The sequence below is a fragment of the Alosa sapidissima genome, chromosome 16 (assembly GCF_018492685.1).
Source record: "Alosa sapidissima isolate fAloSap1 chromosome 16, fAloSap1.pri, whole genome shotgun sequence".
Taxonomy (NCBI): domain Eukaryota; kingdom Metazoa; phylum Chordata; class Actinopteri; order Clupeiformes; family Clupeidae; genus Alosa; species Alosa sapidissima.
This window is the reverse complement of record NC_055972.1, coordinates 19937093-19962974: the sequence shown is the minus strand read 5'-3', so window position 1 is coordinate 19962974 and position 25882 is coordinate 19937093. Positions and strand designations below refer to the sequence as shown.

The 25882-nt window shown below is 42.5% G+C and overlaps 4 protein-coding genes across 9 annotated transcripts in view; 1 reads left to right on the top strand and 3 right to left on the bottom strand.

The window, feature by feature from the left end:
* Nucleotides 1-1563, top strand: part of LOC121684898 (echinoderm microtubule-associated protein-like 4) — a 70944-nt gene extending 69381 nt beyond the window's left edge. For all 5 annotated transcript variants that reach the window (XR_006023213.1, XM_042065027.1, XM_042065028.1 and 2 more), the window contains one exon: nt 1-1563. This exon is cut by the window's left edge. The gene's annotated coding sequence lies outside the window, so the exon portion shown is untranslated.
* Nucleotides 1564-2966: 1403 nt separating this feature from the next.
* wu:fj16a03 (uncharacterized protein LOC335475 homolog) lies at nt 2967-5933 on the bottom strand. Its single transcript, XM_042065032.1, has 3 exons — nt 5779-5933; nt 3627-3725; nt 2967-3270 (listed from the first exon to the last, which is right to left on the bottom strand). The coding sequence occupies exons 1-3, from the start codon at nt 5918-5920 to the stop codon at nt 3185-3187; spliced, it is 327 nt and encodes a 108-aa protein (XP_041920966.1). The 5' UTR covers nt 5921-5933; the 3' UTR covers nt 2967-3184.
* A 1330-nt stretch (nt 5934-7263) lies between these two features.
* Nucleotides 7264-12375, bottom strand: LOC121684899 (nuclear factor 7, brain-like). Its single transcript, XM_042065029.1, has 6 exons — nt 11800-12375; nt 11142-11237; nt 9549-9779; nt 9162-9184; nt 8644-8768; nt 7264-8158 (listed from the first exon to the last, which is right to left on the bottom strand). Exons 1-6 carry the CDS (start codon nt 12265-12267, stop codon nt 7602-7604), a joined length of 1500 nt encoding a protein of 499 aa, XP_041920963.1. The 5' UTR covers nt 12268-12375; the 3' UTR covers nt 7264-7601.
* A 2189-nt stretch (nt 12376-14564) lies between these two features.
* Nucleotides 14565-25882, bottom strand: part of LOC121684900 (zinc-binding protein A33-like) — a 42710-nt gene continuing 31392 nt past the window's right edge. Inside the window, exons 2-6 of one of the 2 annotated variants that reach the window (XM_042065030.1) lie at nt 23298-23393; nt 19306-19536; nt 19113-19135; nt 18825-18949; nt 14565-15499 (exon numbers count right to left, since the gene is read on the bottom strand). In XM_042065030.1, coding sequence (XP_041920964.1) covers nt 14883-15499; nt 18825-18949; nt 19113-19135; nt 19306-19536; nt 23298-23393 — 1092 coding nt within the window. In that variant the 3' untranslated portion in view covers nt 14565-14882. The remainder of the gene's footprint in view (nt 15500-18824; nt 18950-19112; nt 19136-19305; nt 19537-23297; nt 23394-25882) is intronic. The other variant, XM_042065031.1, reaches the window with a different exon arrangement.

The following is a 25882-nucleotide window of genomic DNA, read 5'->3' as shown; positions in this document are numbered from 1 at the left end:
GTTTTGAGGGGAATACACACAGTGGGGTCCAATGCACTGTAGATGGTACCCTTTAAGACTGGGTATTCCTCTGATACAGGGCTATTTACTTCCTTAAGTGGATTTGGCAAGTCTTTCTCTGTTGTTTTGGCCGTTGTTAAAGACATGCATGGACATGGTCAGTGTGTGCAGTAGAGTTGGTTCGGTGGACATACTGTAGGAGCAGTCCAACTGAATGTGATGGTCGCCTTCCTTTAGCTTCCAGCAGGGTTGACCGTACAAAAAAAAACAAAAAAAAAACATGTACATATGAATCTCTCATATGATTGACTTGTTTCTCTGTGTTTCTCTTTATTGGAGTGTGTGTGTGTGTTTTTTTTTTCTCTTAGGCTCGCTAGGCTAACTTACTAGCCCACCTCTTCCCTAATTGCTCCACTGAAGGAGCTCTCTCGCTGTCTCTCCCCTAACCATCTCCACTCACTCTGCTCCTCACCCCTCCAACAAACTCCAGCCATCTTCTTTAAAAAAAAAAAAATGCTTTACTCACAGATGCAAGGGGGTATTTTTGAAAAAATAAATCTTTCATTATTTTCCCCCCTTAGAGACATCAGCCAGTAGGCGGATCATCTCTGCTCTCTGTGAGCGCTTCCCATCTGTGATGTACATTCTAGTGGTGTGGCTCTCTGTATATAATGGTATGCCTGTGTGTATATATCAGGTTTTTTTTTTTTTTCTTCTTTTTTTTCCTTTCCCTGGGTGGGTAGAGAGCTTTTGGTGGGTACTGAGCACTAACTGATACAACGTCTCTGTTAGATCATGTGTGCCACCTTCCCTTTCATAACTTGCTTGTTTCGCCAGGAGAACATGATCACAAGCTTCTTTTCTGGACTCCAGTGCCTGTGTTCTATTGTAACCAAGAGGCCGTTGCCATGGTTGCCGTGGTCCTTTCAACATCAGGGATGACCTTAGAGACTTATCTGTTTGTGTGAGCATAGATGCATGCATGCATTGTTGTAACCAATCAAAGTGCAGGTTAGCTCCCTCACAGCCAATCAGTTCAGCCCAGAGACCTGTCTCTTTTGAATGTTTCTCCGATTAATTGCCTTTTTTCTTGTCTGCAAAAAATGGGGGTTGGGTTGGGTTGGAGGGGGTTTATGAGCAGGTGGTAGTAGGGTAGGGTATCTTCAACATTTACAAGTTTTCTTCTTTTGTGGTAGGAGGGAGGGAGATTGATTGGTGTAGGCCTTGAGGGGTGTCTGTGTGAAAGGAAATGCTTACATTTTCACCAACACACACACACACACACAGACACATGACTGCATCACATCTCTTTCAGGATCCAGGAAGTTTACTTCTCTTGCCAGCTGTGTGTGTTAGTGGATTTGTGTGTGAGAGAGAGCGAGTGTGTTTGCATGGTGTAAGTGTGTGAGTTTAGCAGTGGGACCTGTTTTTTTTTTTGTTTGTTTTTTTTTTAAATGGTCTGCTCTCCTCAAAGGCTTGTACAGTGTCTTTGTTTCTGTGTAAGGTGGGCTAGCATCCAAAACATACAACACAAAAGAAAGGAACGAGGGGAAAAAAAGAAAAGTGAAAAAGTGGAGTGGAACATTGCAAACCTTCTAGAATGGTCTAGAATACCAGGCCTACTGTATGTGCTCACAAGCTGGGACAGGAGAGTGAAAGAATGGGGGGGGGGCAAATGGCCTTTATCCAATAATGCCCCCTTTCCCAGAGTGCATTTCTTCATACCCACATGACAGAGTGGGTAGAGAAAGGAGCCTACTTTTCTTGAGAAGCTTTAGTGAAGAGAGGGTGTCATGGTTTTGATGGTGGCGGTCACCTCGGGAGGTATTGATGGTGGGGTCATAAAGACAAAGACATGAATGATGGAGGGGGAAATGTTTTCGTTTTTTGTTTTCTTGTGACAATGTTTGAGCCAATCTGTCTCTCATGCATTCCTGTCGAAGGGCAGAAAAATACTGAAGATTTTAAAATATGAAAATAAACATTTTAAAAAAGATGTATGTCTCTTGCCCTTTCCTTTCATTATGTCAGACATTTTTTTTTATTGTAAAAGTAACAAACAAAATATTTGTTGTTCTTTTTTTCACATTTTAAATCAACATAAGGTTTTAGGGATGTAGATTATTGATATTTGCTTAAATTAACTAAATCCTGTGTAACATGAAATTCTGCTTGGTTTCAAAACTATGGTTCTAAACAAATTGCAAGTTGGTTTGACTTTTTGAGAATTCTGCAGTTGTCTGCTTATTCACAAGTTTCACATTTCACATTCATATTCTTAAAGTTAAACCATATCATTCCAATTAAATAGGAGTTACATCATGAGAATTATAACTCACCTGTTTTTTTATAAGTTTCAGTTGAAAGGAAAGAGACCAAAACATGGAGTGTTGCTCATCTTTAAAGGTCCAGTTTACATTATAGTCATCTCTCTCTCTCTCTCTCTCTCTCTCTCTCTCTCTGTCAGTGCATTTATGTATTGTGTTCTGTGTGTTTATGTACATGTCTTTGCTAGTGTGTATGCCTCTTTCTCAACCTGAGCTTGAGGTCATTGACTGTACAGGTGAATTGTGGGAGCTGAGCTGCTGCCAAAGATATTTGCTGCTGACTCAGCATCACTGTCCCAGCAGTCCACCCCCAAAAAATGTTTACACACACCAAATGTTTTGGAGAGGTAGCTCTTTAGGGTAGACACTGTGTGTGTGTGTGTGTGTGTGTTCCAACAAAGACAAGCCAGTTACTAACATTGCTGGTAAAGTAGTGAACCCGCACAACGTATTCACAAACAAACATGAAACAGTTGTCTGAACGTGACATTCTTGATGTACCAACTTTATCCAGCCATAGAGACCTTTTGTTTATAATTTCAATCCTGCACACAGCAGGAACACCTACTCAGCTCCCTGTCCCTAAAGCAGCCCAGTAAAATACGCTCAGCATGACACACACAGAAAACCCAACAAGGATTCCAGTTTGTTACACAAATGTTTATTTTCTATTCATCAAACAGTACAAAGAGAACTAGGAAGAAACAGTAACTGCATTAACATAAAGATATCTCCATAATGATTATGATATGTTGTCCTAAGGCACAATCCATCCAAACCACTGGTTAGACTGAAATGGACTGATTTGTGCAACAGTGCAGATCGTTCTGATGTTGTAGTGACCTCCTGTGGAAGAGTTAGGCATTGCAGAGGTCTTTTTCACAGCAAGTCCAGCCGGGTCTCTTGCAAAACTCCTCTCTTGCGCATCCCTTCTCTCCTGTCTCTGCAGATGGTCAGAAGAAACACACACACAGAGAAAGAGATAGAAGCAGAAAAGGAAAGAACAAGAATTAATATATTGTCAGAAGGATGCTGTCTCTCCATCCAAACTTTACTGGTACTATAAGAGTAGTGTATGATGCGAAAGATAGCTTTGTGCTTGTTTTGACATAATAGTTTTATAACATAGTATGTAGTTTACTTTGTAGGTGTTTAATTATTCTATATGGTTCTGAAATAATGAGCTGTGATATATGACCTGCCAGGTAAAACTGATCTGTAGGTTCGGTTCTGACGCTGGCCTGTAAAGCCTGTTGTGTGTGAAGCGGGTGAGATGTGTTCTAGTGTGCAGTTACTTACTCCTGGTGTAGCAGACCTGCTTGGTTTTGCCAGAACACTGAAGAACCATATCCCTCACCATCAGAAAGTCCTCTCCTTTACACCGGATCTGAAAGTCAGCTGGAAGAGCAGAAAACAGAGGAACAGAGCAAAAGAGCAAAGAAGACGAGAGTAGGAGAAGAGTTCAAACAAATGCAAAAGTTCAGCATCATAAGGACTCAGAAGACGAGAGTAGGAGAAGAGTTCAAACAAATGCAAAAGTTCAGCATCATAAGGACTCAGAAGAAGAGAGTAGGAGAAGAGTTCAAACAAATGCAAAAATTCAGCATCATAAGGACTCAGAAGAAGAGAGTAGGAGAAGAGTTCAAACAAATGCAAAAGTTCAGCATCATAAGGACTCAGAAGAAGAGAGTAGGAGAAGAGTTCAAACAAATGCAAAAGTTCAGCATCATAAGGACTCAGAAGAAGAGAGTAGGAGAAGAGTTCAAACAAATGCAAAAATTCAGCATCATAAGGACTCAGAAGAAGAGAGTAGGAGAAGAGTTCAAACAAATGCAAAAGTTCAGCATCATAAGGACTCAGAAGAAGAGAGTAGGAGAAGAGTTCAAACAAATGCAAAAGTTCAGCAACATAAGGACTCAGAAGAAGAGAGTAGGAGAAGAGTTCAAACAAATGCAAAAGTTCAGCATCATAAGGACTCAGAAGAAACAGACATTCTCCTAGTATGTGAATATCAACAATTCAAAATCTGCATACCTTTGCTCACAGATACTAGGGTAGTATACCCCCTATGCAGTTTGGGCAATTTCTTTACTTTTTGCTCACAGGTTTCTCTGCAGAACGCCCCCTACAGCTTCAGAGTATATATTTTACGACACTCCTCAATCAGTCAGTCTGCCGTTTTCCTCTTTCCCTGTTCCTCCGACGGTTGACTCGCTTTTTCTGCTTCTTTTCACTGGCTCTGCCATGACGAATGTCTGAGAAACGCCATCGCTACCTTGTTCTAGCCGGTGCAGGTGTGTATGTGTGTAGTGCAGTAAAGCAATTTGTTACATCGCGAGACCGCAAGACTTTCTGTCTCTGAGGCTGGTAGCCTGCCGGCCCAAAGTTGCAAGGCTGGATTTTCTGCTCACAGACGCTAGGGGGAATTGAGATGGCCACCATTCACCCCAGAAAAAGTCATATAACCATTCCAATAACTCCGGAGCTATTAAGTTAAGGTAAACTAAGCTAAAAACAAGCATAGTTCTCCTTTAAAATGCTCCTATATTCCACATCTCATCTCTCAGCAGTGGTTATATGAAGACAAAAAGCACACTTCCCAGGGTATGATGTCTGTTTCTCATACTATAAGCTTTTAAGGCCATACCGATCGATGTCAATGTCCTTGAACATGGTGTTCAAAGTATGTTTGTCAGTCTGTCATTGCACCATAAGAGATTACAGCGGAATCACGATAGCAGACAGCACAATTATTTACTTTGGCGTCTCTTCTGACCTGAGTCTGCTGTGGGAAAAACAAACCATCTATTTGCTAAAGGAGAGAGAGGTGCCATGGGCTTTGACACTCCCTAAAAAGACTGTTGTCTCGTTTAGGTTGTCAAGCACAAGGCAACAAACTTCAGTTTACTGTTGTATTAATCATCTCCATTAGAGAGAAGAGTGATTGACAGCCCTGTTTGTCAAAGAGATGCTATCTTTGTCCAGACAGTGAGAGGCGGAGGAGACAAACATCAGAGTCTGACAGGTGATGACTAACTCTTCCCCCCAGTGTTCTAAGAGGATGACATCCATGTCCACAACTGGAGACAGTCTATTTACCTCAGGATGGCAGTGCCATGACTTCTTATGGCCTTTTAACAAACACAGTCATCAATCTATTCTGCTGAGTTGTGTAACCTTATCAAATCTAATGTACACACACACACACACACACACACACAAACGTCTCTTCTGCCTGTGTACAAATGTTGGTTTGGAAGTGTTTAAGGCTACACCGTCTTTGTTTTGAGATCTAAAAAGTGTATACATGTTTGTATGTGAAATTGGTTATGTTGAGAAGATTCCATATTAACATGTTCTATGGATTTAATCAGGAAGCCTATGGTGTGTGTATAGAGTGTGTGTGTGTCCATATGAATGAGTGTGTGTAAAATCAGAAAGGCAGACATACCCATGCACAGAGGCAGCAGGATGAGCAGGAGCAGGTAGGCCTTCATGTTGTCTGTGTGAGTGAGGAGCTGTAGGCTGAATGTGTAGGCAGACCCAAACTCTGTCCCTTTTATACACGTTTGCGTGCACAGACACACACACATACAGAGAACAGGGGTGGGGATTGTGTACCGAAGTGTAGATAACAGCTGACAAAAGGTAAGATAAGGTTAGCGTGTGTTTCTGTCCAACAGAGGAGTTGGCGATGAAATAAGAGGTGGAGTTTGGCTTTTTTCCCCAACGGCTGTGGGTTTACTTAAAATTGCTGTGTCATGGTAACACAAAGTTAACATAAAAAAATACTAAAAAAAAACAAGAAATCGGTCAGTAAGGCAAGCGAGTTTAATTCATACTTGATAATGAATACATGCAGGGCTTAAATTTCACTGCGGGATTGCGGGTATTGCGCATAATTTGTTCAAGTCCCGCAACTCTAGCCATCATAATGCGAGAAATTCCCGCATACACTTTTACAGCCTGTCTGATGACGTTAATATAGCCTAATCATTAAGTGGCGTGAATGCGGTGCTATTGACCGGACTGATCAACTACCGAGTTGAATTGAACATAGCTTCATGCAGACGCACACACACACGGAGAGAGAGAGAGAGAGAGAGAGAGAACCACTTTGCGCTTACGCAAATAGGCTACGCTACCATGGCAAACTTTTACATCTGGAAAGAGCTCCTTGGTAACTATCCTGCTAGCTCAGGTCACGTCAACACTTGATCCCAGAAAGATTGTCTTCGACATGTTAGTTTTTTGAACATTTATTGTATCTAATGACATAGAAAACATAATGATTTGCATACACATACCGCACTATGCACAACTTTTATTCACTAGCGACTATAGCCTAAAACCGTCAGGTTGAAGGGGGGGTAATTACTCCATAGAATTACTCTCACGTATTTTCTTAAAGTGACAGGCACTCAATTACACCTACTCACCATCAATGTGCACTCAATTGGACCTACACACCACATTAAAGATATGCGTTATAAGTGTTATAGGTTAAACGTCAATATGAGGCATTCAAATTACTAAATATGTTTAGCTACTAGTAATTACTAGTAAAATGCTATACTTTAAAAAAATGCATTATTAAATAAATACACTCTATATGAATTCAAAAATATGATAGAAACATATCACATAAGCTATCATTTTCAGTGTGTGTTTGTGTGTGTGGAGAGAGTCAAGCAGAATCTAGGATGTCCACTGTTGTGAATGATCCCACTACAGTATATATTACTGATGACGTCAGGGTGGTGGGGGCCCCAAAATCAAACACTTTTTTAAAAAAAGTATCGAAGTATTGAAATTGCAATTCTTGACTTGGTATCAGAATCGACCCCCCCCAAATTGTGTAAATCCCCCCTACATGAATAACCTAAGGGGGGAATTCCCCCCCATTTTGAAAAATGAATTTTAAGCCCTGACATGTACAAAGTCTCACATGACACAAACACTTGTGATAAAGATATGGCACTAACTCCCTCAAACAAAGAACTGTTTCAGTAGTAAGATGCTACAAATATAAAGGGTAAGAAAACGCAAAAACATAAATGTTAATTAATATTAATTTGGAAAACAAACTAAGTTCAAGAGGAATGGTGCAGTACAGAAAAGCACCTCAGGGTAAATGGTAATGTTTTCTTCCCAGAGCACAACAATGATAAACATGTTAACACAGACAAATGCATACTCTACGTACACTTCTACTGACCCCTCTAACATTACAACAATCTAGATACACCTCTCATGGCACTGTAAAAAAAATCCTCAGGGATCTAGTGTCACTGTAATGTCTGCCTTGGAGACCTTTATTGCCTTGGAAACGCTGGTCCCCTTCATCACACCAGGTGAAAAGAATGGCAGCAGTCTCTCAGTGAAGCTGTCCCGGAAAGTGTAGATGAGAGCCATGTCTGTAGCACTGTAGAAGGACAGCTCCCCCTGCTGGTAGTCCAATATAATGCGCACAGAGCTAAGCCTCCCCTTCAGGCTCAGCTCGCGGGGAGGCAGAGTGGAGGCGCTGTATCTGCCCCCCTCTCGGAGTGCTAGCGCCCAGTAGCCGTTGGCGGGGTGGACCTGCAGTTCCCCCTTCCTGCTGGATGACTCCGCCACCACCCCGAGGTTCCACTTCTCCCTCCCCCCGACCTCCACCTCCCAGATGTGAGTGCCGGGGCCCAGAGGCTCGGCTCCCAGCACACACACGCACCGGTCGAAGCGTTCAGGGTTTAAGGGGACACTCGGCTGGTGACCCACGTCATGGACGCTGGTCAGGCTATCGGACACACTGAGGCATGGGGTGGCTGTGTTGGGGTCAAAGGTCACAGGACCTGGGAGGAACATCACAGATGATTGACAGACGGCCCCAGGTCACTGATAAAGTACAAGCATGGCTGTACAATAGCATATATGCTCATAAGAAAGAACAAAGTTAATGCTGCCTGAATTAAATACTGCGTGTTGATCCTTGAGCTATCCCTATGAGGTGTCAAAAAGATATTTTTTGTGTATCCAGAGAATGTGCGCTCATTTTAGTAAATTGTGGCCTCATTTTAATAGATTGTGTGCACAATTTAGAATATTTTGTGCTCATTTTACTAAGTTGTGTGCACGTTTTACTAAATTGTGCGCTCAATTTCCAATTAAAATGAGCGCACGTTTTCTGGGTATATACCAAAAAATATCTTGCAACGACCCCTCTAGGGTTCCGTACTAAGCTCACAATCTACACAGAGACAGAAAATGAATGGCGGTGTAAACTAATAAGTTAAACATGTGAGGTGTGAATGTATGAAGGCTTTGGCCAGCCACTCACAGAACTCCACATTCTCCTTCATCTTCTCCCACACTTTAAACTTGAGGTTGCCCAGGTGAGATGCCACGTTGATCAGAGCGCCCGTCACCAGAGTCGGGTCCGGCCCTGACAGCTTCTCTCTAAGACTGAGAGGGGGACACAGAAGAGGTCAGAAGACAATAAAGGCATTAAGGCAACTCTATGCAACCATCCTCATCCTCAAATTCATTTTTATGGTGCATATTGATTAGAAGGACAAATATGCACATGTTCTTCCAACCAGTCATCCAGGGTATGTAGTTCTGTGTTCCAGTCTAGAACACCCCACAAAAAAATAAAAGTTCTCACAGCACAATACTATGGCAACTATATCACCAAAGGATACCAGTCAGTGAGCAAGCTTATCAGTGCCAACAGGTCGGTGTTGTTTTGTTGTTTGCCAAGCTGAATGCTTTTAGGTCACTAGGCTTGATCAAAAATTAGACCCTATTATCGCTTAAACACACACACACACACACACATTGGGGAGTTTACTGTACCTTTCTTGGTGTTTGCTGTAGGCCTACAGAAAATAAAAGAGCAATATATCGGTAAACACGGAAATCATTACCTCACAGGTGTTTTTGTGCAAGCCTGACTCATTTAACCAACCAGCTAGCAAATGTGCCATGAGTCACATAAGCTGCAGTTAAACATGACTCAGCAATGTGAGAGAGTGCTTTAACCTTTACCATGGGTTGTGCAATTGTTGAACTATCTTTTTTTTACCAATTCATGAAAAAGGTGCTAGACAAAGAGGAGCAAAATAAATATTGTAAATTAGCTAATAGTTGATGTAGCAGCACATTGGTTTTCTAATGTGTGAAAGACCATGCTTACAACTAAACATACGTGATGCATAGACCTGTGAAGATGTTCTTGTTTACCTGGAGGAAGATGGAGTCCCTGGCCTCCAACTTTCTCTCCACCTGACTGATGGTGTTCTTCATGGCCTCTGTCTTCCTGATCAGGTTCTCCACCTTCTCCTTCATGATCATAGTCTTCAGCTCCACCTCCTCCTCCAGCTGACCCATCCTGGCATTTTCCTCTAGACGCAGGAAGTGATGTAACTCCTCAAAGGCCTGTGCTATTTGAGCCCGGGTCTTACTAGCCTGTGTCTACAAGGTAGAGAGAGTATTTTTCATAAATATATGGAGCAACTTTCTGAGCAATGTTGCTGGGCAGTAGGGTTGCAAAGGGGCGGAAAATTTCCGGTAAATTTCCGGAAACTTACCAGAAACTTTCCATGGGAAGTTAAGTTGGGGAATTTTGGAAATATTCCAAATTGGAATCTTTCATGGAATTAAAGGAAATTATGGGAATTTACTGGGAATGTTTGGTAATTCCTACTGTTTCATATACAGACATTAACATTTTGTTTCGTAATAAGCAATATGATTTGTTTGTGCACATGATGCACAAACAAATGCCAATGCACATGAACGCACCATAGGTTTACTTTATGTCTAGTAGCCTATGCAGATTGCTGTGTGCATGGGATTGACGTATGTGCAGGGTAGAAATTTGACTGAAATTGCATTAAATCAGGTTGTTTTAACTAATATTATGCGGCAAGATGGGGTTTTGTCCACTACATTTAAGTTCCCTGTTATAGACTAACTTGCCATATTAAAAATTCCCATTAATTCCCATTAATTCCTGTTTATTCCCGTTAATTTCCGTATATTCCCGTTAATTCCCATGGAAGGTTTCCAACTATGAAAATTCCCGGAATTTTGCAACCCTACTGGGCAGCCGCATAACCACTTTCATTTATTCTAAAACACTTTCATTTATTCATGATGATTTGCCTACTGATGACTCTCCCGAAAAGAAATTGTTCCCCAATATCAATGAATACTTAGGAACATTGCCCCGCAACATTGCTCAAAAAGTTGCCTCACGTATCATCAGCTTTAGTTAAGCTGTAGCATCAGGCAATAGTAATAGCAGCAAACATCAAAGAACTGCTGCTGGAAGAAAGTGTACATTTGGTCTAAGTGACTTCTTATTTCTGACAATGTGTCTGTATGTTGTGCTCCATTGGGTTCACTTACTCTCTGGGTTCCTCTTGCTTATCAACCCTCATTAGAGGCATCACAAACTCCTCAGTGAGGAGGTTTCTCCTAATGTAGCCTACTATATTGTTTTACAATATGATTACGGTGCCATATTTCTGCCTTCTCACAAATATACTGTGCTGTTAGACTCCCACAAAAGTACTAATGATATGATATGAATGATATAAAGGATATAGCATCCTGGTAAAGATGTGGAATGTCATATCTATGCTAATGAAATCAGTTGTACTCCTTATTAGGCAAATGGCCTGGGGGCAGGAAGTCTGGATAAGTTTCACTTCACTTTACAGGATATCAACACAGAGTGCAGTTTTACGTTCATTTGTGTGTGTGTGTGTGAGTGTAAGTGTGTGTGAGGTTGGGCGGGAGAGGGGGGGGGGGGACATGCCTGTACATCACCTCTATGTACTGAGCCGTACTGGCACATTCCTGCTTCACTTTGTCGAATGTCTGAAATTTGGCCTGTAGCTGACCGAGAGAGGCTCTGACCTCCTCCTGAATAAATGAACAAATGAAAGAGAAAGAAGGAAAGAAACAAACAAAAGGACAGGGAAATAGGAGAGAGGGTTATGGTTCACAGGGATCATAACATACAGTCTACAGTAAAGCCTGTAAAACCTGCTCTGTGAATAGATCAAAGGGCATGAAGATGATAAAGGTGTATGGCCTTATTTTACTTTCAACTTTATACTTAAGACATGCCAGATACATTTGTTTACAGCCTGTTTGGTCTGTAATTGTCAATACTTCAAATAGGGTTGGGTATCGTTTGGGTTTTATCCGATACCGGTGCTAAATCGATACTTTTAAAACGGTGCCGGTGCCGAAACGGTGCCTGAACCGGTACTTTGTTTTTAAAATGTTTTAAATTAAAATGGTCTAAAGCATGAATTGCTTTTTTTTATTGATAAGACAAATTTGAACATGAAATTGAACTGTTATATTTAATTTACTATCAATATGTCATTGCTCCTACGAATAATACATTTAAATGTTAAAACAGCTTGCCACGGATCAGTCTGACATGGACCAGATCAGTCTCAGTCTACCCCCTCACCCTCAGCTCCTCGGCGGCCTCTTCCACAGGGCTCGTGCGGTGCCCTCGGTGCCTCTTGCTCACATGGCACACCATGCAGATGGGCTCGTGGTCCACCTCACAGTAGAGGAGCAGCCTCTCCCCGTGCTGACCACAGCGACCCTCCTCCTCCTCCCTCTCCTCCTCTCCCCTCCCTCGTTGTTCACGTCCTCCTCCTCTCTCCCCGTGGCTGTGCTTGTGGCCAGGCCTCTCCTGCTCCCTCTTGTACACCTCTACGATGTTCTTGAGGGCCAGGTTTACTGGAGGACTTTTCCCAGGGAAGGGACGGCGGCACACAGGACACGGCTTGCTGGGCTGATCCTTCCAGTACGCGTCCAGACAGTAGCGGCAGAAGCTGTGGCTGCAGTTCAGGACCACCGGGTCGGTGAAGAGCTCACAGCACACGGGGCACTGCAGGTCATCCTCCAGAGACGAAGGCCTAAAGGCCATCTCTAAGAAAAAGATCTCTAGAAAATATGGCGGAGAAGGAGAGAGCAATGTGCTCGTCGGAGTAACAGAGCTGACAAGAATACTTTCACTTCTGGCTCCCTGCGGTGGTTTTATGACTTCCTACATTGTCAAGCACGCCTTTGCACGCAGGCGCGTAGCAAGCGTGAGGGATGTGGGTATATAACGTACACACTTTTGCTGGAACACGATTCTATCCCCCACACTTTTTGTCAGATTAAAATGAAAGTAAAATATGGAAATAAACGCTCCCGTAAAGAGTTGGAACCGTATCTACCATAACGCACACACAGAGAAACACAAATAGGTCTGTTGATTTGATTGAACGGTCATCCAGCCAAAAACATCAAGTTAGCTAGCCAGTGAAGAACCAGAGCCGCTCTGATCAAATTCAAAGGGTGCGTCTTTCAAGGCTGTGCTGCTGCTTGAGTCTGCATTATAACGTCTGCAGTGAGCAGATTTCAGGTAGATTTGAAATGATAATTGTTACCGCACTATGCTAATTTAGTAAACCAAAATTCACTGTCTGACTGACAGTTTTTGTCACAATGTAGAAATGCAGGGAGTCAAAGTGAAAGCGCGCACCAAGGCACTTGTTTCTGCAGAAAGACCTTTCGCTACTGTTCTCAGAGCATTATGCTTTCTCTGTCTATGATCTGCAGATTTTCTCAAACTATGGGCCTCCTCAACAATTAACCTACTGGTCCACGAGGCTAAAAGTTTCCCCAATCAGAAATACTTATTAATTTGGTGTCATCAACTATATAGACATAGCCCAGTGAGCACACATACTGTACGTCTCCAAGACGCTTGTAAAAGATCTGAACAGCTTAATTACATCGCGTTCCATTTAGAACGTCTTATTTGACCTGATCTTACAAATGTCGGCGGAATTTCACTGTCAATGTGTGGCGTAGTGCTAAATCTACTGGAGATCTTAATGTCTTACGATCGCGTTCCATTTAGAACATCTTATTTTGATCTTACAAAAGGCGGCGTCAAGACACATTTGAGTTCTACATCTGAGAACTAAGATTTCCAGCATCCCAGCAGAACTCAAATAGAACGCGTATGAGCGCTCATGAAATGTGTGCGTCCCTGCAGCAAGCCAAGTGAAACTGGAGGTAACGTGGGCTAGAAGCAACAATAGTTCAAACAACAACGCTTCCTGTAACTATCAATGGAAAAACCATAGAAACTGCTATCTTTAAATTGACATTAATTAAGCTGGCTATATGCAACACAATTTATTTATATTCCCTTTGCATATGTTTGGGTAGACTTCAAACGTTTTTGAATTTGAGCTTACAGTTCTGTCTGTGTCCTTTACATTTATTTAATAGGTATTAGCAAAGTCCTTTTAGGCAAGTCCCTCCACTCGGTGGCCATTTGACAACGCTTTTTGGGCACTCGTCGGGCATCCATTTCGGTAGAAATGCGCGTGCGCAAGGCTTCACGACACCAATCTTGCTCCAGAGGCGAGATCACAACACATGGCACAATGTCTTCACAACACACCACATGATTGGCTCAATGTATTCACGTCGACGTTTTGCCGAGGAAGGGGTGGGATATGTGTAGACAACGGCCATATTGGCGTGACAAACTAGCCCCATGCATTTCTATGGAGTATTTTTTGAGTGCTGTGTCTCCACATTAGAAAGTCTCTGGTATTAGTGATACCTCGAAATTAGGCTGCTGTCTGTTAGGCAATTTATTGTAGCCTGTTAACCCATATGCACAAAACATAATTTCTGAAATGATTTCTTGATTTATAACATGCATGAGATATGTCTCCATGTAGGGTAGTGTCAAATAGTGAAGTGATAGCATGTAGGCCTACATGTCACATGAGCCACACATAGGTGCTGCTTCTTATCCCAAACTGCATTAAAATGGTGTGTTTAGCAATCAGAATCTCAATTTTTTTCGGGGAGAAACTCCCGGACACCAATATAGTCCGCACCCCTCTCAGAAAATGCTTACAACGTCCCTGTAGGGAGTTATTTATAATTTGGCCAGATTGTTTCATTTTCCTATCCCACAACCCCCACACTTTTAAAAAGCTTGATAAGCCTCTGTTTGCACGTCCTCATTTGCATACTGACCTCTGAGCTGGTGGGTGTGACGATGGCACTGAAACCACACCCAGTGGATGTTTCCTACTTCTCTGACAGGAATCATATTATCGACTTCCCTTGGCTTGCTGACATTAGTTCAAGCATACAGTGATAAATGCTGGTTTGGATTAGGAATGTGACAGAGCTTGTTGGGATTGAAGCAGTTTATTGTACTGTAATACCGACACCAGTAGTTTAATACTTGTATGTAAACACAAGACAAAAAAATGAATATATGGAATAGAGAGGTACAAATATGAAGAAACATCCAAATAACATGGTACATGCACAGGAAATGTACATGACACAACATGTCATACATGTGGATACAGGATACAGGCTTCTCAAAGCTGTAGATTGCACTTTCAGTTATGACAATTTTATGACTATTCAATTAAGAGAAAACCACAATAACAATGTCATATTGAAGAAACAGTGTTATCTCTTATTTACCATAATTATTTGCATTTCTGCATTTCAACGGAAAAAGGGGCCTGCAAATGTGCAAATGTGTCCAGTTAACGAAGCTTTCCCTGGACTGGGATTCTGGACAGTCACTGTCTCTGGGCAGATCTTAAGGACACCTGCATTTCCCCCATCTGTGTTCAAACATGGTGAGAAGTAAGGATAGAGCATCCCTTCAACCACGTCCTTAAAGGTGTGGATGGGGGACATGTCCTCTGCTTTGTGGAAGGACAAACAATGAGTGCCACAGTCCAGTGTGATGAGGACCCTCTTCGGATGCTTCTTCAGCGAGAGAGGAGTGCCCACTTCAGCGGTGCCTGCGCTGTAGTCACTTCCATTGGACAGCCCCACCGCCCAAAGCCCTGCCTCTGGCTTAACTGTGACAACACCCTTTCTGACCACGCCCTCTTGTGCCACCACCAGGGTCCAGGAACTGAGGCTGCCCACCTCCACCTGCCAGGCATGGGTGCCCGACCGGAAGCCTGGGGAACCAAGAACCCCCAGCATGCTGTCGAAGCGCTCAGGGTTATCAGGCAGAGCTTGGGACGCCTGACCATCTTCCACCTCCAGTAAAGACATCGAGATTATCAAGTCTGGGTGAGCTGTGTTCTCATCTAGGCACACAGGGGCTGGGGTGAGAGAGAGAGAGAGATTAAAAACAGTGAGCGAGAGAAACAAAATTACACCGTATGCTGTCCCCATGGGCGGATTATGAACTTTCGGGCCCCTGGGCCCAGATGTATTAAGGGCCACCCACTTATGGTCATATATGTGGGAGGGGGGGTTTGGGGGTCCTCCCCCAGAAAATGTTTAATTTATTTGATGTGATTTCCTGTATTCTGGTGCATTCTGGGGATGGACAATACTAAATTCAATCAGATTCATAGCCTACATCCTGATGTGTTGATATTGAGGCAATGATTCCATGCAAAGGCTTGGGCTTCAGGGCCCCCTGACCCCTTGGGCCCCTGGGCCTGGGCCCGGTAGGCCCGTGCAGTAATCCATCCCTGGCTGTCCCTGAAATGATTAGCATAACTGTTTGAACATAATTTCTTAATACATTGTCAGTGCTCCTCTCACTTCTGGAATTCAACATGCAAACTATACAAAAGAATGACAAAAAGGGAACATACTGTACATACAAACTAGGAAGTTGCATGTGTAACATGGTTAATAATGCTTCCACTTGCCATTGCAACAGAAATGTATATGTGTATGGGGAAATTGTGTTCTGTCACTTTAAGTGACCAAGCTTGTTCTTATAATGGGAATGACGCGCTTTTTGCTCTTCCCAGTTTATCTTGCCTGCGCAAGAGCTGCAGCATTGCCAATCATCTTTTGTCTATTACCAGAATAAAAATACTTGACTGGGAATCCTCGTGTATGGTGCTTAACTACACAACGCAAGATCACACCTGTTACACATGAACACTTCTATTACAAACACTGAATACATCTGTTGGATTTGGCTCATTTTTGGCACACAAGTTATGGTTAATTATTTATGTATTAGACAAAGTGCTGTACAAAATGTTAATTCACTATTGCTTGCCAGAAGCCATAATTCTGCTTCATTGACTTAAAATTATTTATGCCAATAAAACTGGAAGAAAAAAAATCTCAGTTTCCTCTACAGATATGGTCCATTCTGTATAGGAGCATAAAGAAAATTACACTTGCTGAATGATGCTTTGGAAAATCACTTATGCGAATGAAATACAATATACTATTCAATACAACTTTTATCGACACGCCTGAGTGTGCACAAGATCATTTGCTATTTAGATCATGTGTGTGCCTTGCATGATAATGACAACTATGGTGACCACAAACTAGGACGTAAGATAGGGTAGATAAACAGTCTTTACAATATTCTCTAATAAATATAGGTTTTCATGATTTGCACATAATCACATATAGTTTTATTATGACCGCCGCGCAGCGAAGGGTTTAGGAGGACCATTTATTTTTTTGTATGTTGATCTCAAGGGGCCATGTCAACCCATTCCATAACCACTCATTTCATGTATAGCACCACCTAGTTAAACACAAAAAAGTAAAAATGAGGTGTTGTAATTGAAGGTATCTGTGACCTAACATAGTCAAAACTGCACGAAATTGGAAGTGTAGGATCATTATGACACCCTCTGTATGCACGCCAAGTTTTGTGGAATTCCGTTCATGGGGGGCCACACAATAAATTCATTTATGTTACTATACACCAACTGGCCTGTAGGTGGCCGGAGACAGTTTTCTGTGAATATCTCGAGAACCGTAGGGCCTAGGAGGTCCACCTTTTTTATGTATGTTGGTCTTAAGGGGGCATGTCAACCCATCCCATTACCACTTATTTCATGTATAGTGCCACCTAGTTAAAAATTAAAAAGCAAGAAATTAGGTGTTTTCATCACAATATCTCTGGCTGACAAGGTCAAAACTGCACGAAATTAAAAGTGTAGGATCATTATGACACCCTCCGAATGCATGCCAAGTTTTGTGTACTTTCGTTCATGGGGGGCCTTACAATAAAATAATTTATGTGTACATTTAGTGACGTACACCAACAAGGATTCCCGGGACACTGAAAGACCGGGGTACACAAACTTGGTGGGCATGTACCCCCACATGGATAGCATGGAACCGCCATTTTTCGTTTTGATCTGTAGCCCCCCCGCTGGACTGGACCCCCCGAAAGGAGGGTAGGCAGACACAGTTCTCTGTGAATATCTTGAGAACTGTAGGGCCTAGGATGACCAATTTTTTCCGTATGTTTGCCTCCAGGGGTCATGTTAACCCATTCCATGTGCACACATGTGCATAAACAGATACACACGCACACACATACATTTACAGTAATCATACGTATGACACATACTCACACAGTAGACATATGTACGCATGCATGCACATGCACAAACACACATACGCAGGCAAACACACAAGCACACACATACACACACACACACCCACACACATAAACATAAACTTGTACACGCACACATGCACACAATTCAAGAAATGTTCCCGTCATCTACTTCCTGAATTTTTGGTCATTGATACCCGGGACACCGAACCACCGGGGTACATGAAATTTGGTGGGTATGTAGCCCCACTAGACTTTTACGGAAAAATTAAATTTCGTCCCCTTTGGCCCGTTAAAATGTGTATGAACAGTCTAGCGACGCATTTCATCAAGGCCCATTTGGACATGTCAGTTATTTGCACCACTGGTTAGATGTAAAACAGCATTTCGTTTCAGACTACTGTTACTTAATTTGTGCATTAACAATAACGTTTCAGACTACTGTTACTTAATTTGTGCATTGACAATAAAGTATTACATGAACTACAGATGACTAAAATCTTATGTAGAAGAAGAAACATTCACAAAAAATCCATCCATCCAAAAATGACCTTTGTTTTTGATAGCTGTTGAAAATGGCATGGAACTGACAGAGATGTTTTTGTTTATAAATACATAATAAATAAATAAATAAATAAATAAATAAATAAATAAATAACATTATGCTGATACCTTTTGCTTTTCCCAAATACAATGTAGCCTACAGGTAGGTGTAAGTGACCTTTCATCAATCCAGTTGCAATGGATGAACTGTGATGAACTGCCCTACTTGTGATTGTTTAGAGATTTTAAAGGTTTTATAACAATGCTACATCTTCTTTGGCTATTCTACAATCTATTCACCTTTTCAGCACCAGTAGGCTACTCTCTGTGCAGCCGCACACACACACTCAGGCATGCCAAACAAGCATACACAAAAGTTTCAAGAGTGGGGGATGGAGTAAAATATGGAGACAAATTGAAGTGTGATTTATTTTCGCGGAACGGATGTACAGGACTGAGCGGCGGTCATATTTTGTACCGCTATGCGGTACATCTAGTATTATGTATATTATCGCTTCTATAAAATTTCTAAGGCAAGCCATACTCACTGTACTGAACCATTTTCTGCATCCTCTCCCATGTGTTGAACTGAAGGTTGCCCAAGTGTTGGACAACATTAATCAAGGTCCCAGGCATCTGCTCAGGTTCTGGGTCTTTCAGTCTCTCCAGGGCACTGAGATCACAGGAGTAGATGACAGGAGTACAGGCATTAGAGACTAGCACATTTAGAGACCTGTTGCTTGTGAATGAATTCTTTGAAATGCTATGGCTAATGCAGTATATGAAAGCTATGGTGGAGTGCAGATAATAATAGGTGAAGGGTGAAGTACCCATACCTTTCCTTCAGGCCTTTGTAAGTCTGAAACAGAAACAGCATAACATCCAACTGCATCTAATCAAATAATTGTCTTTACTGTTAGACTCTGTAGATGTTTTTGTCTTGTCTGTATGTAGTCAGCTCCTGTCTGTATTTTTGCCAGCTGGTGAGTTTAATCTATGACGGTCCTTGAGTCTTCTTTTGGGACCAACCTGAAGGAAAGAGATGTCCTCTGTGGCCATTCTACTTTTGACATCGTCCATTTTCTCCGAAAGGGAGTTGATTTGGCTGGTGAGCTGCTGGATCCTCTCCTTCAGGGACGTGGTCTTTTGGGCTTCCTCCCGCCGCAGGGCAGCGAGCCTGGCATCCTCTTCCTCACGCAGGAACTGCTGCAGCCGGCCGAACGCCCTCTTGATCCTCCCTGCTGTCTCCTGACTCTGGGTCTAAAAGAGTAGAGCAGGAGAATAGAGGTTATCAGCAGTGTGTGTAAGTGTGTGTGTGTGTGTATGTGTGTATGTGTGTGTGTGTTTTTCCATATTAATGGGGAACGTGTGGAAAGGGTTCCTGTCTTCAAGTTCTCTAGGCACACACATCACAAAGGACCTCTCTTGGATCACCAATACCCACCATATGGTCAAGAAAGCCCAGCAGCGACTCCACTTCCTGAGAATCCTCAGGAAAAACCACCTGGAGGAGAAGCTGGTGTTCTTCTACCGCTGCTCCATCAAAAGCGTACTGGCCTACTGAATATCCACCTAGTATGCCAGCTGCTCAGCAGAGGGTCATTAACACATGGCAACTCAGCATGATATTGGTGACGTCTGTCATTGACAGAAAACACGTAGTCAGAGGGCTGTCACCTCGTTTTTTTTAGAACACCAGTGTAACCTTAGGCCTGCACTATCAGTAAAAATGTTCACAATGTCATGAAAACAAATGCCATTTACCTGCCTGCTAGTTAGGTAAGTTAACCTCTATATCGGAAAGTGACCCATTAGGCCTACTGCCCGTGCCCTATTTTTGTGTCGGCCTATGAGTCACTTAATATTCATTTAACCAATACAGCGGATTCCTAAGGAAACGCAAGCACCCAGCCCATTTGGGTATCTTACTATATTTGTACCATTACATTACATTACATTACATTACATTTAGCAGACACTTCTTGACCAAAGTGACTTACATATGTCAGCTATATTACAAGGGATCACATTGTCCCCGGAGCAACTTGGGGTTAAGTGCCTTGCTCAAGGGCACAACGGTGGAAGCCGGGAATTGAACCGACAACTTTCAGGCTACTGCACGCTAGCCCAGCTCCTTAACCACTACACTACCACCGCCCCATACCAAAAATAACATTGTAGCCAACAGTGATTTGAAGAGCAGTAGCCTAAACAGTGTTGTAAGGCTGCGTGTACAAAACCGCGTCTTTACAGATCAGCTGGCTAACGCTGCTTTTGCCAGCTGCCCGTCACGCCAGATCAAATTTTGTATAATTTTATAAAGACGAGAAAGATACGTTTAGATTATCATGTGAACAGTTTAGACAAAAAGTACCTATTTTGAAATTTGCTTTGCCATTTTTTCTACTGTCCCCGGAAGCATTTTTTATGGTCCCCGGGACGTCGGGACATCGTTAATTTCGAGCCCTGTATGTGGGGTATGTGGGAGGGTAGGGGGCATTGAGAATGGCTGTTGTTTATTCAGCTGCTGTTCACCGAAGCCCAATGACGTGTTGGAGGGCAAGACGGTGAGGTCACAGGTCAAGGTGAAGACCAAAGGAAGTTAAAGGAGAGGGTGAACCCAAGTAAAAAGAAGCAGAGGAAGGAAGCTAAGTGCCTAAAGAAGGACATGGCCGATAGAAAGAGAAAGGATGAAACAGTGTTGAGGGAGCTTGAGATGGCCGTCCCTGAGGAACTGAAAGCAATCATTGCTACTCATCCTGTTAATGAAGCTTGGACGATGGAGATCGCCAACCAAAATGTGAATGCTAGGCCAGCAGTTGTGATGGCATCTGTGGTTTAGATTGCTAACACTAGCACAAATGCTAGTCTTGCAGTTGTGATGGCGTCTGTGGTGGAGATGGCTAACACAAATGTTAGACTGTAGAAAGATGGTCAAAGCTAGCACAGAGGCTCCCCTCACTGCAAGGCCAGTGTCTTGTCCCACATTGGATTGGCAGAAGTACCAGTCAAGGGTTTACAGCAATGTGCAGCAGACACTGAGCCTTGAGGATATAACCCCAGAGACCGGCTGGAGGTGAGGAGAAGGCTGTTTGGCTGGTTTAAATGGAAGGAGGCTGTAAAACAGAAAGCTAATGCTAGAAGCAGTAAGTTGGACATATCTAGATGGTTTAATATCTGAATAGCTAAAGTGGACACTTGATGTGGATTTGTTCATCAAAATAAACATTTAATTTCTCTTCATAGGCCCAAACCTGTCATGTGACACCAGGGGACCTCAGTTGGCCAAGGGGGGCAGGAGGACCCCGTCTCAGGAGCTTGATGACCGATACCAAGAGAGGCCTGTGTCTCCTCCAAGACAGGATTTTCAGAAGTCTCCAGAGCAGTGGATTGTTCTATCTGGGAAACATCAGGATGTAACCCTAGCAAAAAAGAGACCAGCTGAATGCTAGCAGCAGTAAGTTGAGTGTGTTTGGATGGTGTATCCTGAGAGTTGAAGTAAACACCTGATGTGTACTTTTGAATGATCATTTCATCTTTCTCCACAGACCTGACCCCGTCATGTGATACTAAGGGAACTCAGTTGGCCATGGGGGTTAAGAAAAGCCCATCTCAGGAGCTTGGAGACCAACACCGAGAGACACCAGTGTCTCTTCTGAGACGGGACTGTCAGATGTCTCCAGAGCAGCGGAGCCCACAGACTGGGAAACATCAGGATTCTTTCAGACTGGATCTAACCCCAGCAGAGAGAAAACGCCTGCAGGAGGAGAGGAGGAAGGGGCTGCACGGCTGGGCTCACCAGAGGGAGACCCAGGCCCTCTGCTCCACTCTTCTTACCGCAGCCACACAGGCCGCAAACAGCTGCCGTCACAACAGCAACCAAAGAGGAAAGAGGAGCCTGAGACAGTGAGGATCAATGCCCCTCCATACAATATGAGGCGCACTCAGACAAAAATAAATAAATAATACAAAGACGTATTATCATTTAACATTTTTTTACGAGGTAAGACGGTGGTTACGGTCAGACACTGATATTAGCATGCCACCAGGTGAAAGACCTGGCGAATGGGTGGGCGTGACCTGGTCTGCCTCGCAGCTTATTACAGGTGTGTGGGTATTAAAGGGTCACATGATCTGATTTGGGGAGAAAGGTTTGGTGGCTGAAAAAGCTCCACGATCTAATTTGTTTCTGTGCACAGTAAGTTTTGTTTTTAATTTGTTTAGTTTCGTCACCTAGTCTAGGTCAATTTTTAAAAGAAATTAACCCTGAAGGCAAATTATGTTAAATTTTGGCATACAGTACAACATTTTTCATTATCTAAGACAACAATTTTAACCATGTACATTAAATTCAAGCATTTTCTCTAGTCTTGATCTTAAATCTGAGCATGGCATTGAGTTCCCTATATGTGAAAACCTAAAAAAAGGCATATATGTGAAAAGCCTTGTACAGTCCAAAAGATAAGTGATTAATTAGATTTTGACCTGGTGGCGGCGGCCATATTGGATTTCTCCATTTTGAGGCATTATGGGACATTTTTGAGCACCCTTCAAAACCCCTAAAAATGTTGTATGCTAAAAATGAACATGATTTGCCTTCGGGACTTTAAATAAGCACTTTTTCCAAAATCCTGCCGTCTTTGTGCATGGTTTTGGTGACAGTATCAATCATATTTTACTCCTCACTTGCCCTTCAAACATGAGTCTACACTGATATTTGTAATGCTCTGCAATCTAATTGAACAGACATTCCACAGTCCTGCAATGCTAGTGGATCAGGAGAGCACCTAAACCATAGGCCATGAGCTATGCCTGTCCTCTTTCTCTCTTTGTGTGTGTGTGTGTGTGTGTGTGTGTGTGTGGACAAGTGACATTAAAATTGTGGGGGAACCAACTGGAAGGCATACGAGAACATACATAAGAGAAAACAAATACAAAACATTAAGAACAAAAACATTTGAACTTGTGTTGAAAGTCAGTTGCTCAGGCTCTGTGTTTTAGTATTTAGTATCGTTTCATGCCTTGATGTGCTCAGCTGTGTGCTCACTCATATCTCTCATCTCATCCAGACTGTTGAGCTTCTCCTGCAGTTTTACCATCACTGATTCCAGATCAGCCTGGATAGAGAGATGAGTTTAAGGGTGTCAAGCATATAAATATACAGTATATACAGCTCTGGAAAAATGAAGAGACCACTACACATTTTTCTGAGGTCATCCTACGGTTGCTGAGTGACATTCGAATGAGTTGACGGTCATATTCAAAATTAAGAGGCCACTGCACCTGCCGATTTCCACTCCGAGACCTGTTTCCCAAAATGGCTTCCATTCATTTACAGCTCGGTGTTGTAAGATGGTGGTGCTGTTGACATATGTTCTAGAGTGTAATGTGGCATCTTGGTTTCTATATCTATGGTGTCAAGAGTATGGTATATTTTCACTATAGTAGTGATGTACAGTATATTATTAGGAGATGTACAGTATATTATTTAGTGTACTTGACAGTGTTGATCCTGACTGTGAAAAGGTTTTGTACCTACATGAGGCCAGATCTATTCCAATGACATACTGTACCGGTCGGTACTCAACAGCGAGATCTCACAAAGGATCAGAGGATCCTCTCACAGAGGATTGCTTACATATCAGAGAAAAAGCCACTGTAGACATGTTGAGGAATGCTTTTCCATCAACATACTGTACCTTCAGCAGATCTGCTGAACAGTACTGTGCACATGTGCACCATGCTCTCTGTCTGCGCACACACTACAAACCTGAATACATGTATAGGCCTATTGGGTGTCCTGATGGACACTTTTACATGTGGATTTTCCCAGGACTCTGGTGCACTATGAATGTGTTTCTTTGCTGTGAAAACATGAGTTTTGATAAGCTCTATTTCTACCAGCAACTACCCAAGTTGTCAACAATATCTTCATTCAGTATGTGTTAAAACCTGAAGCTAATAAGTTCACTTCATTAAACATCTTTGATGCTAAAGCCACAAACAATCCAGCAAAAGAAGAGAGAACAGGCTGCACTTAGTTAATATTTTTTATTGCACTCATCTGACTGTGACAAAATGATTTTAAACGTATGCAAAGTGTGTCCTTTTATCCCTTCTTTTACTTAGTTACAAGTTAAGTCCAGCACGCTAACTGTCAGTGTGTTTCCTGCAGTACAGTCCAACACCAGGAGAGGACACCAGCACAGCAGATTTGCCATGCACAGATTTGCCCCCCACATACACACACACCGTGTTTAGAAACCGAACATAGAGTATCACCCTAATGAATTAATTCATTGATGCACATTTGTATTGCGGTTAATTGCATCCTTAATCAATCATATTTAATTAAAAAAGGCAATGATGTTCAACCCATTGACCCAGCAAAGAGAGAAATTGATTGTACTCAAAAAGTGTGTCTGTTGGCCTCTGTACATGTGGAACATGCTGATAATGTAATGGTCCTTATAGCATATGTTATAGTGAGGACAATTATATGATTGGAATGTAAGTGCACTGGAATGAGGTCTGCTGGCTTTAGGAAGTGAGCTGCCATTAACATATACAGTACAACAAATGTGTGTGTGTGTGTGTGCATGCAATATTAAATGTGTGTGTGTGCTGTGTGTGTGCAGTACACTCACACACAATCCCCATTAACCCCTCTCATACCCCCCCCACACACACACCATGGTCCTTTCACTCTCTTCTCTCTCTTTCATCCTTTTCTCTCTCTTTCATCCTTTTCTCTCTCTCTCTCTCTGGCACATGCTGGTTTTCAGACTACAAGGCCACAGTGTTGAGAGTGTGAAAATGATTGGAAAAAGCAAATGAAGCACAGTCCTCCCTTTTGTGTGGACTTGTAGCACAGAAGTGAGAAGAGCACACTTTCTCCTGTCTAACCTGCAGTGTGTGTGATAACACATGCACAGCCCCCCCTTAGTGCTATATGTGTCAAGGTCAGAGGAAGGACTGTATTTGTGGTTTATACTCTCCCAAGTGAAAGATGCCACTGGGAAGCATGCATCTGGTCTAAATTGACTTGATCCCCACCAGATCAGGACAACATCTGATCTGAGGTCAGCTCAGCTGCCATTGAAACAATCCACCATGTCATTGCATAAAATGAAATACTTCAAATGTGATAAGATTTCTAAACATACCCGTCCTCCTTTTTTCACTGTCAGTCTTCTGAGAGTAACTACATATAATAATTCCTCTTTGCCTAGCAGTCAAGAACACTAGTGTGGCACAGGGTGAGATACTGAGTCTGAGTGTGGTCTGCATGTGACCTAATTTCATTTCATGTGTGTTTTCGTAACCGCTACCTCCTCTTTAAGATGACCTTGCCACTGATGTGGAGGCCACTGTGAAGTCTCTCGGTATTGTTATAGTGGACTCTCATCTTGTGCACATCATATAATAGAGACTCTTGGTCACATAGGCATGGTTCTTACTACCTACATATTAGTTCTCTATCCTTGTAGTCCAATCTTACTACCTGCATATATCGTAAAAGCACCAACTACCGCCCCTTTCGTTTGAAAATTCTGAAACAAATATTTATAGTTTTTTAATACTTCAAAATAACATTTGACAAATG

Excerpts from the sequence above, each read along its gene's own strand:
- wu:fj16a03 (XM_042065032.1), bottom strand. The coding sequence starts at position 5,920 with ATGTGTGTGTGTCTGTGCACGCAAACGTGTATAAAAGGGACAGAGTTT. Across the intron at positions 3,726-5,778 it reads CCTGCTGCCTCTGTGCATGG|CTGACTTTCAGATCCGGTGT; the intron begins GTATGTCTGCCT and ends CTGCTCTTCCAG. Across the intron at positions 3,271-3,626 it reads GCAGGTCTGCTACACCAGGA|AGACAGGAGAGAAGGGATGC; the intron begins GTAAGTAACTGC and ends GACCATCTGCAG.
- LOC121684899 (XM_042065029.1), bottom strand. The coding sequence starts at position 12,267 with ATGGCCTTTAGGCCTTCGTCTCTGGAGGATGACCTGCAGTGCCCCGTG. Across the intron at positions 9,780-11,141 it reads GTACGGCTCAGTACATAGAG|ACACAGGCTAGTAAGACCCG; the intron begins GTGATGTACAGG and ends TCTACCTTGTAG. Across the intron at positions 8,769-9,161 it reads TACAGCAAACACCAAGAAAG|TCTTAGAGAGAAGCTGTCAG; the intron begins GTACAGTAAACT and ends TCCCCCTCTCAG.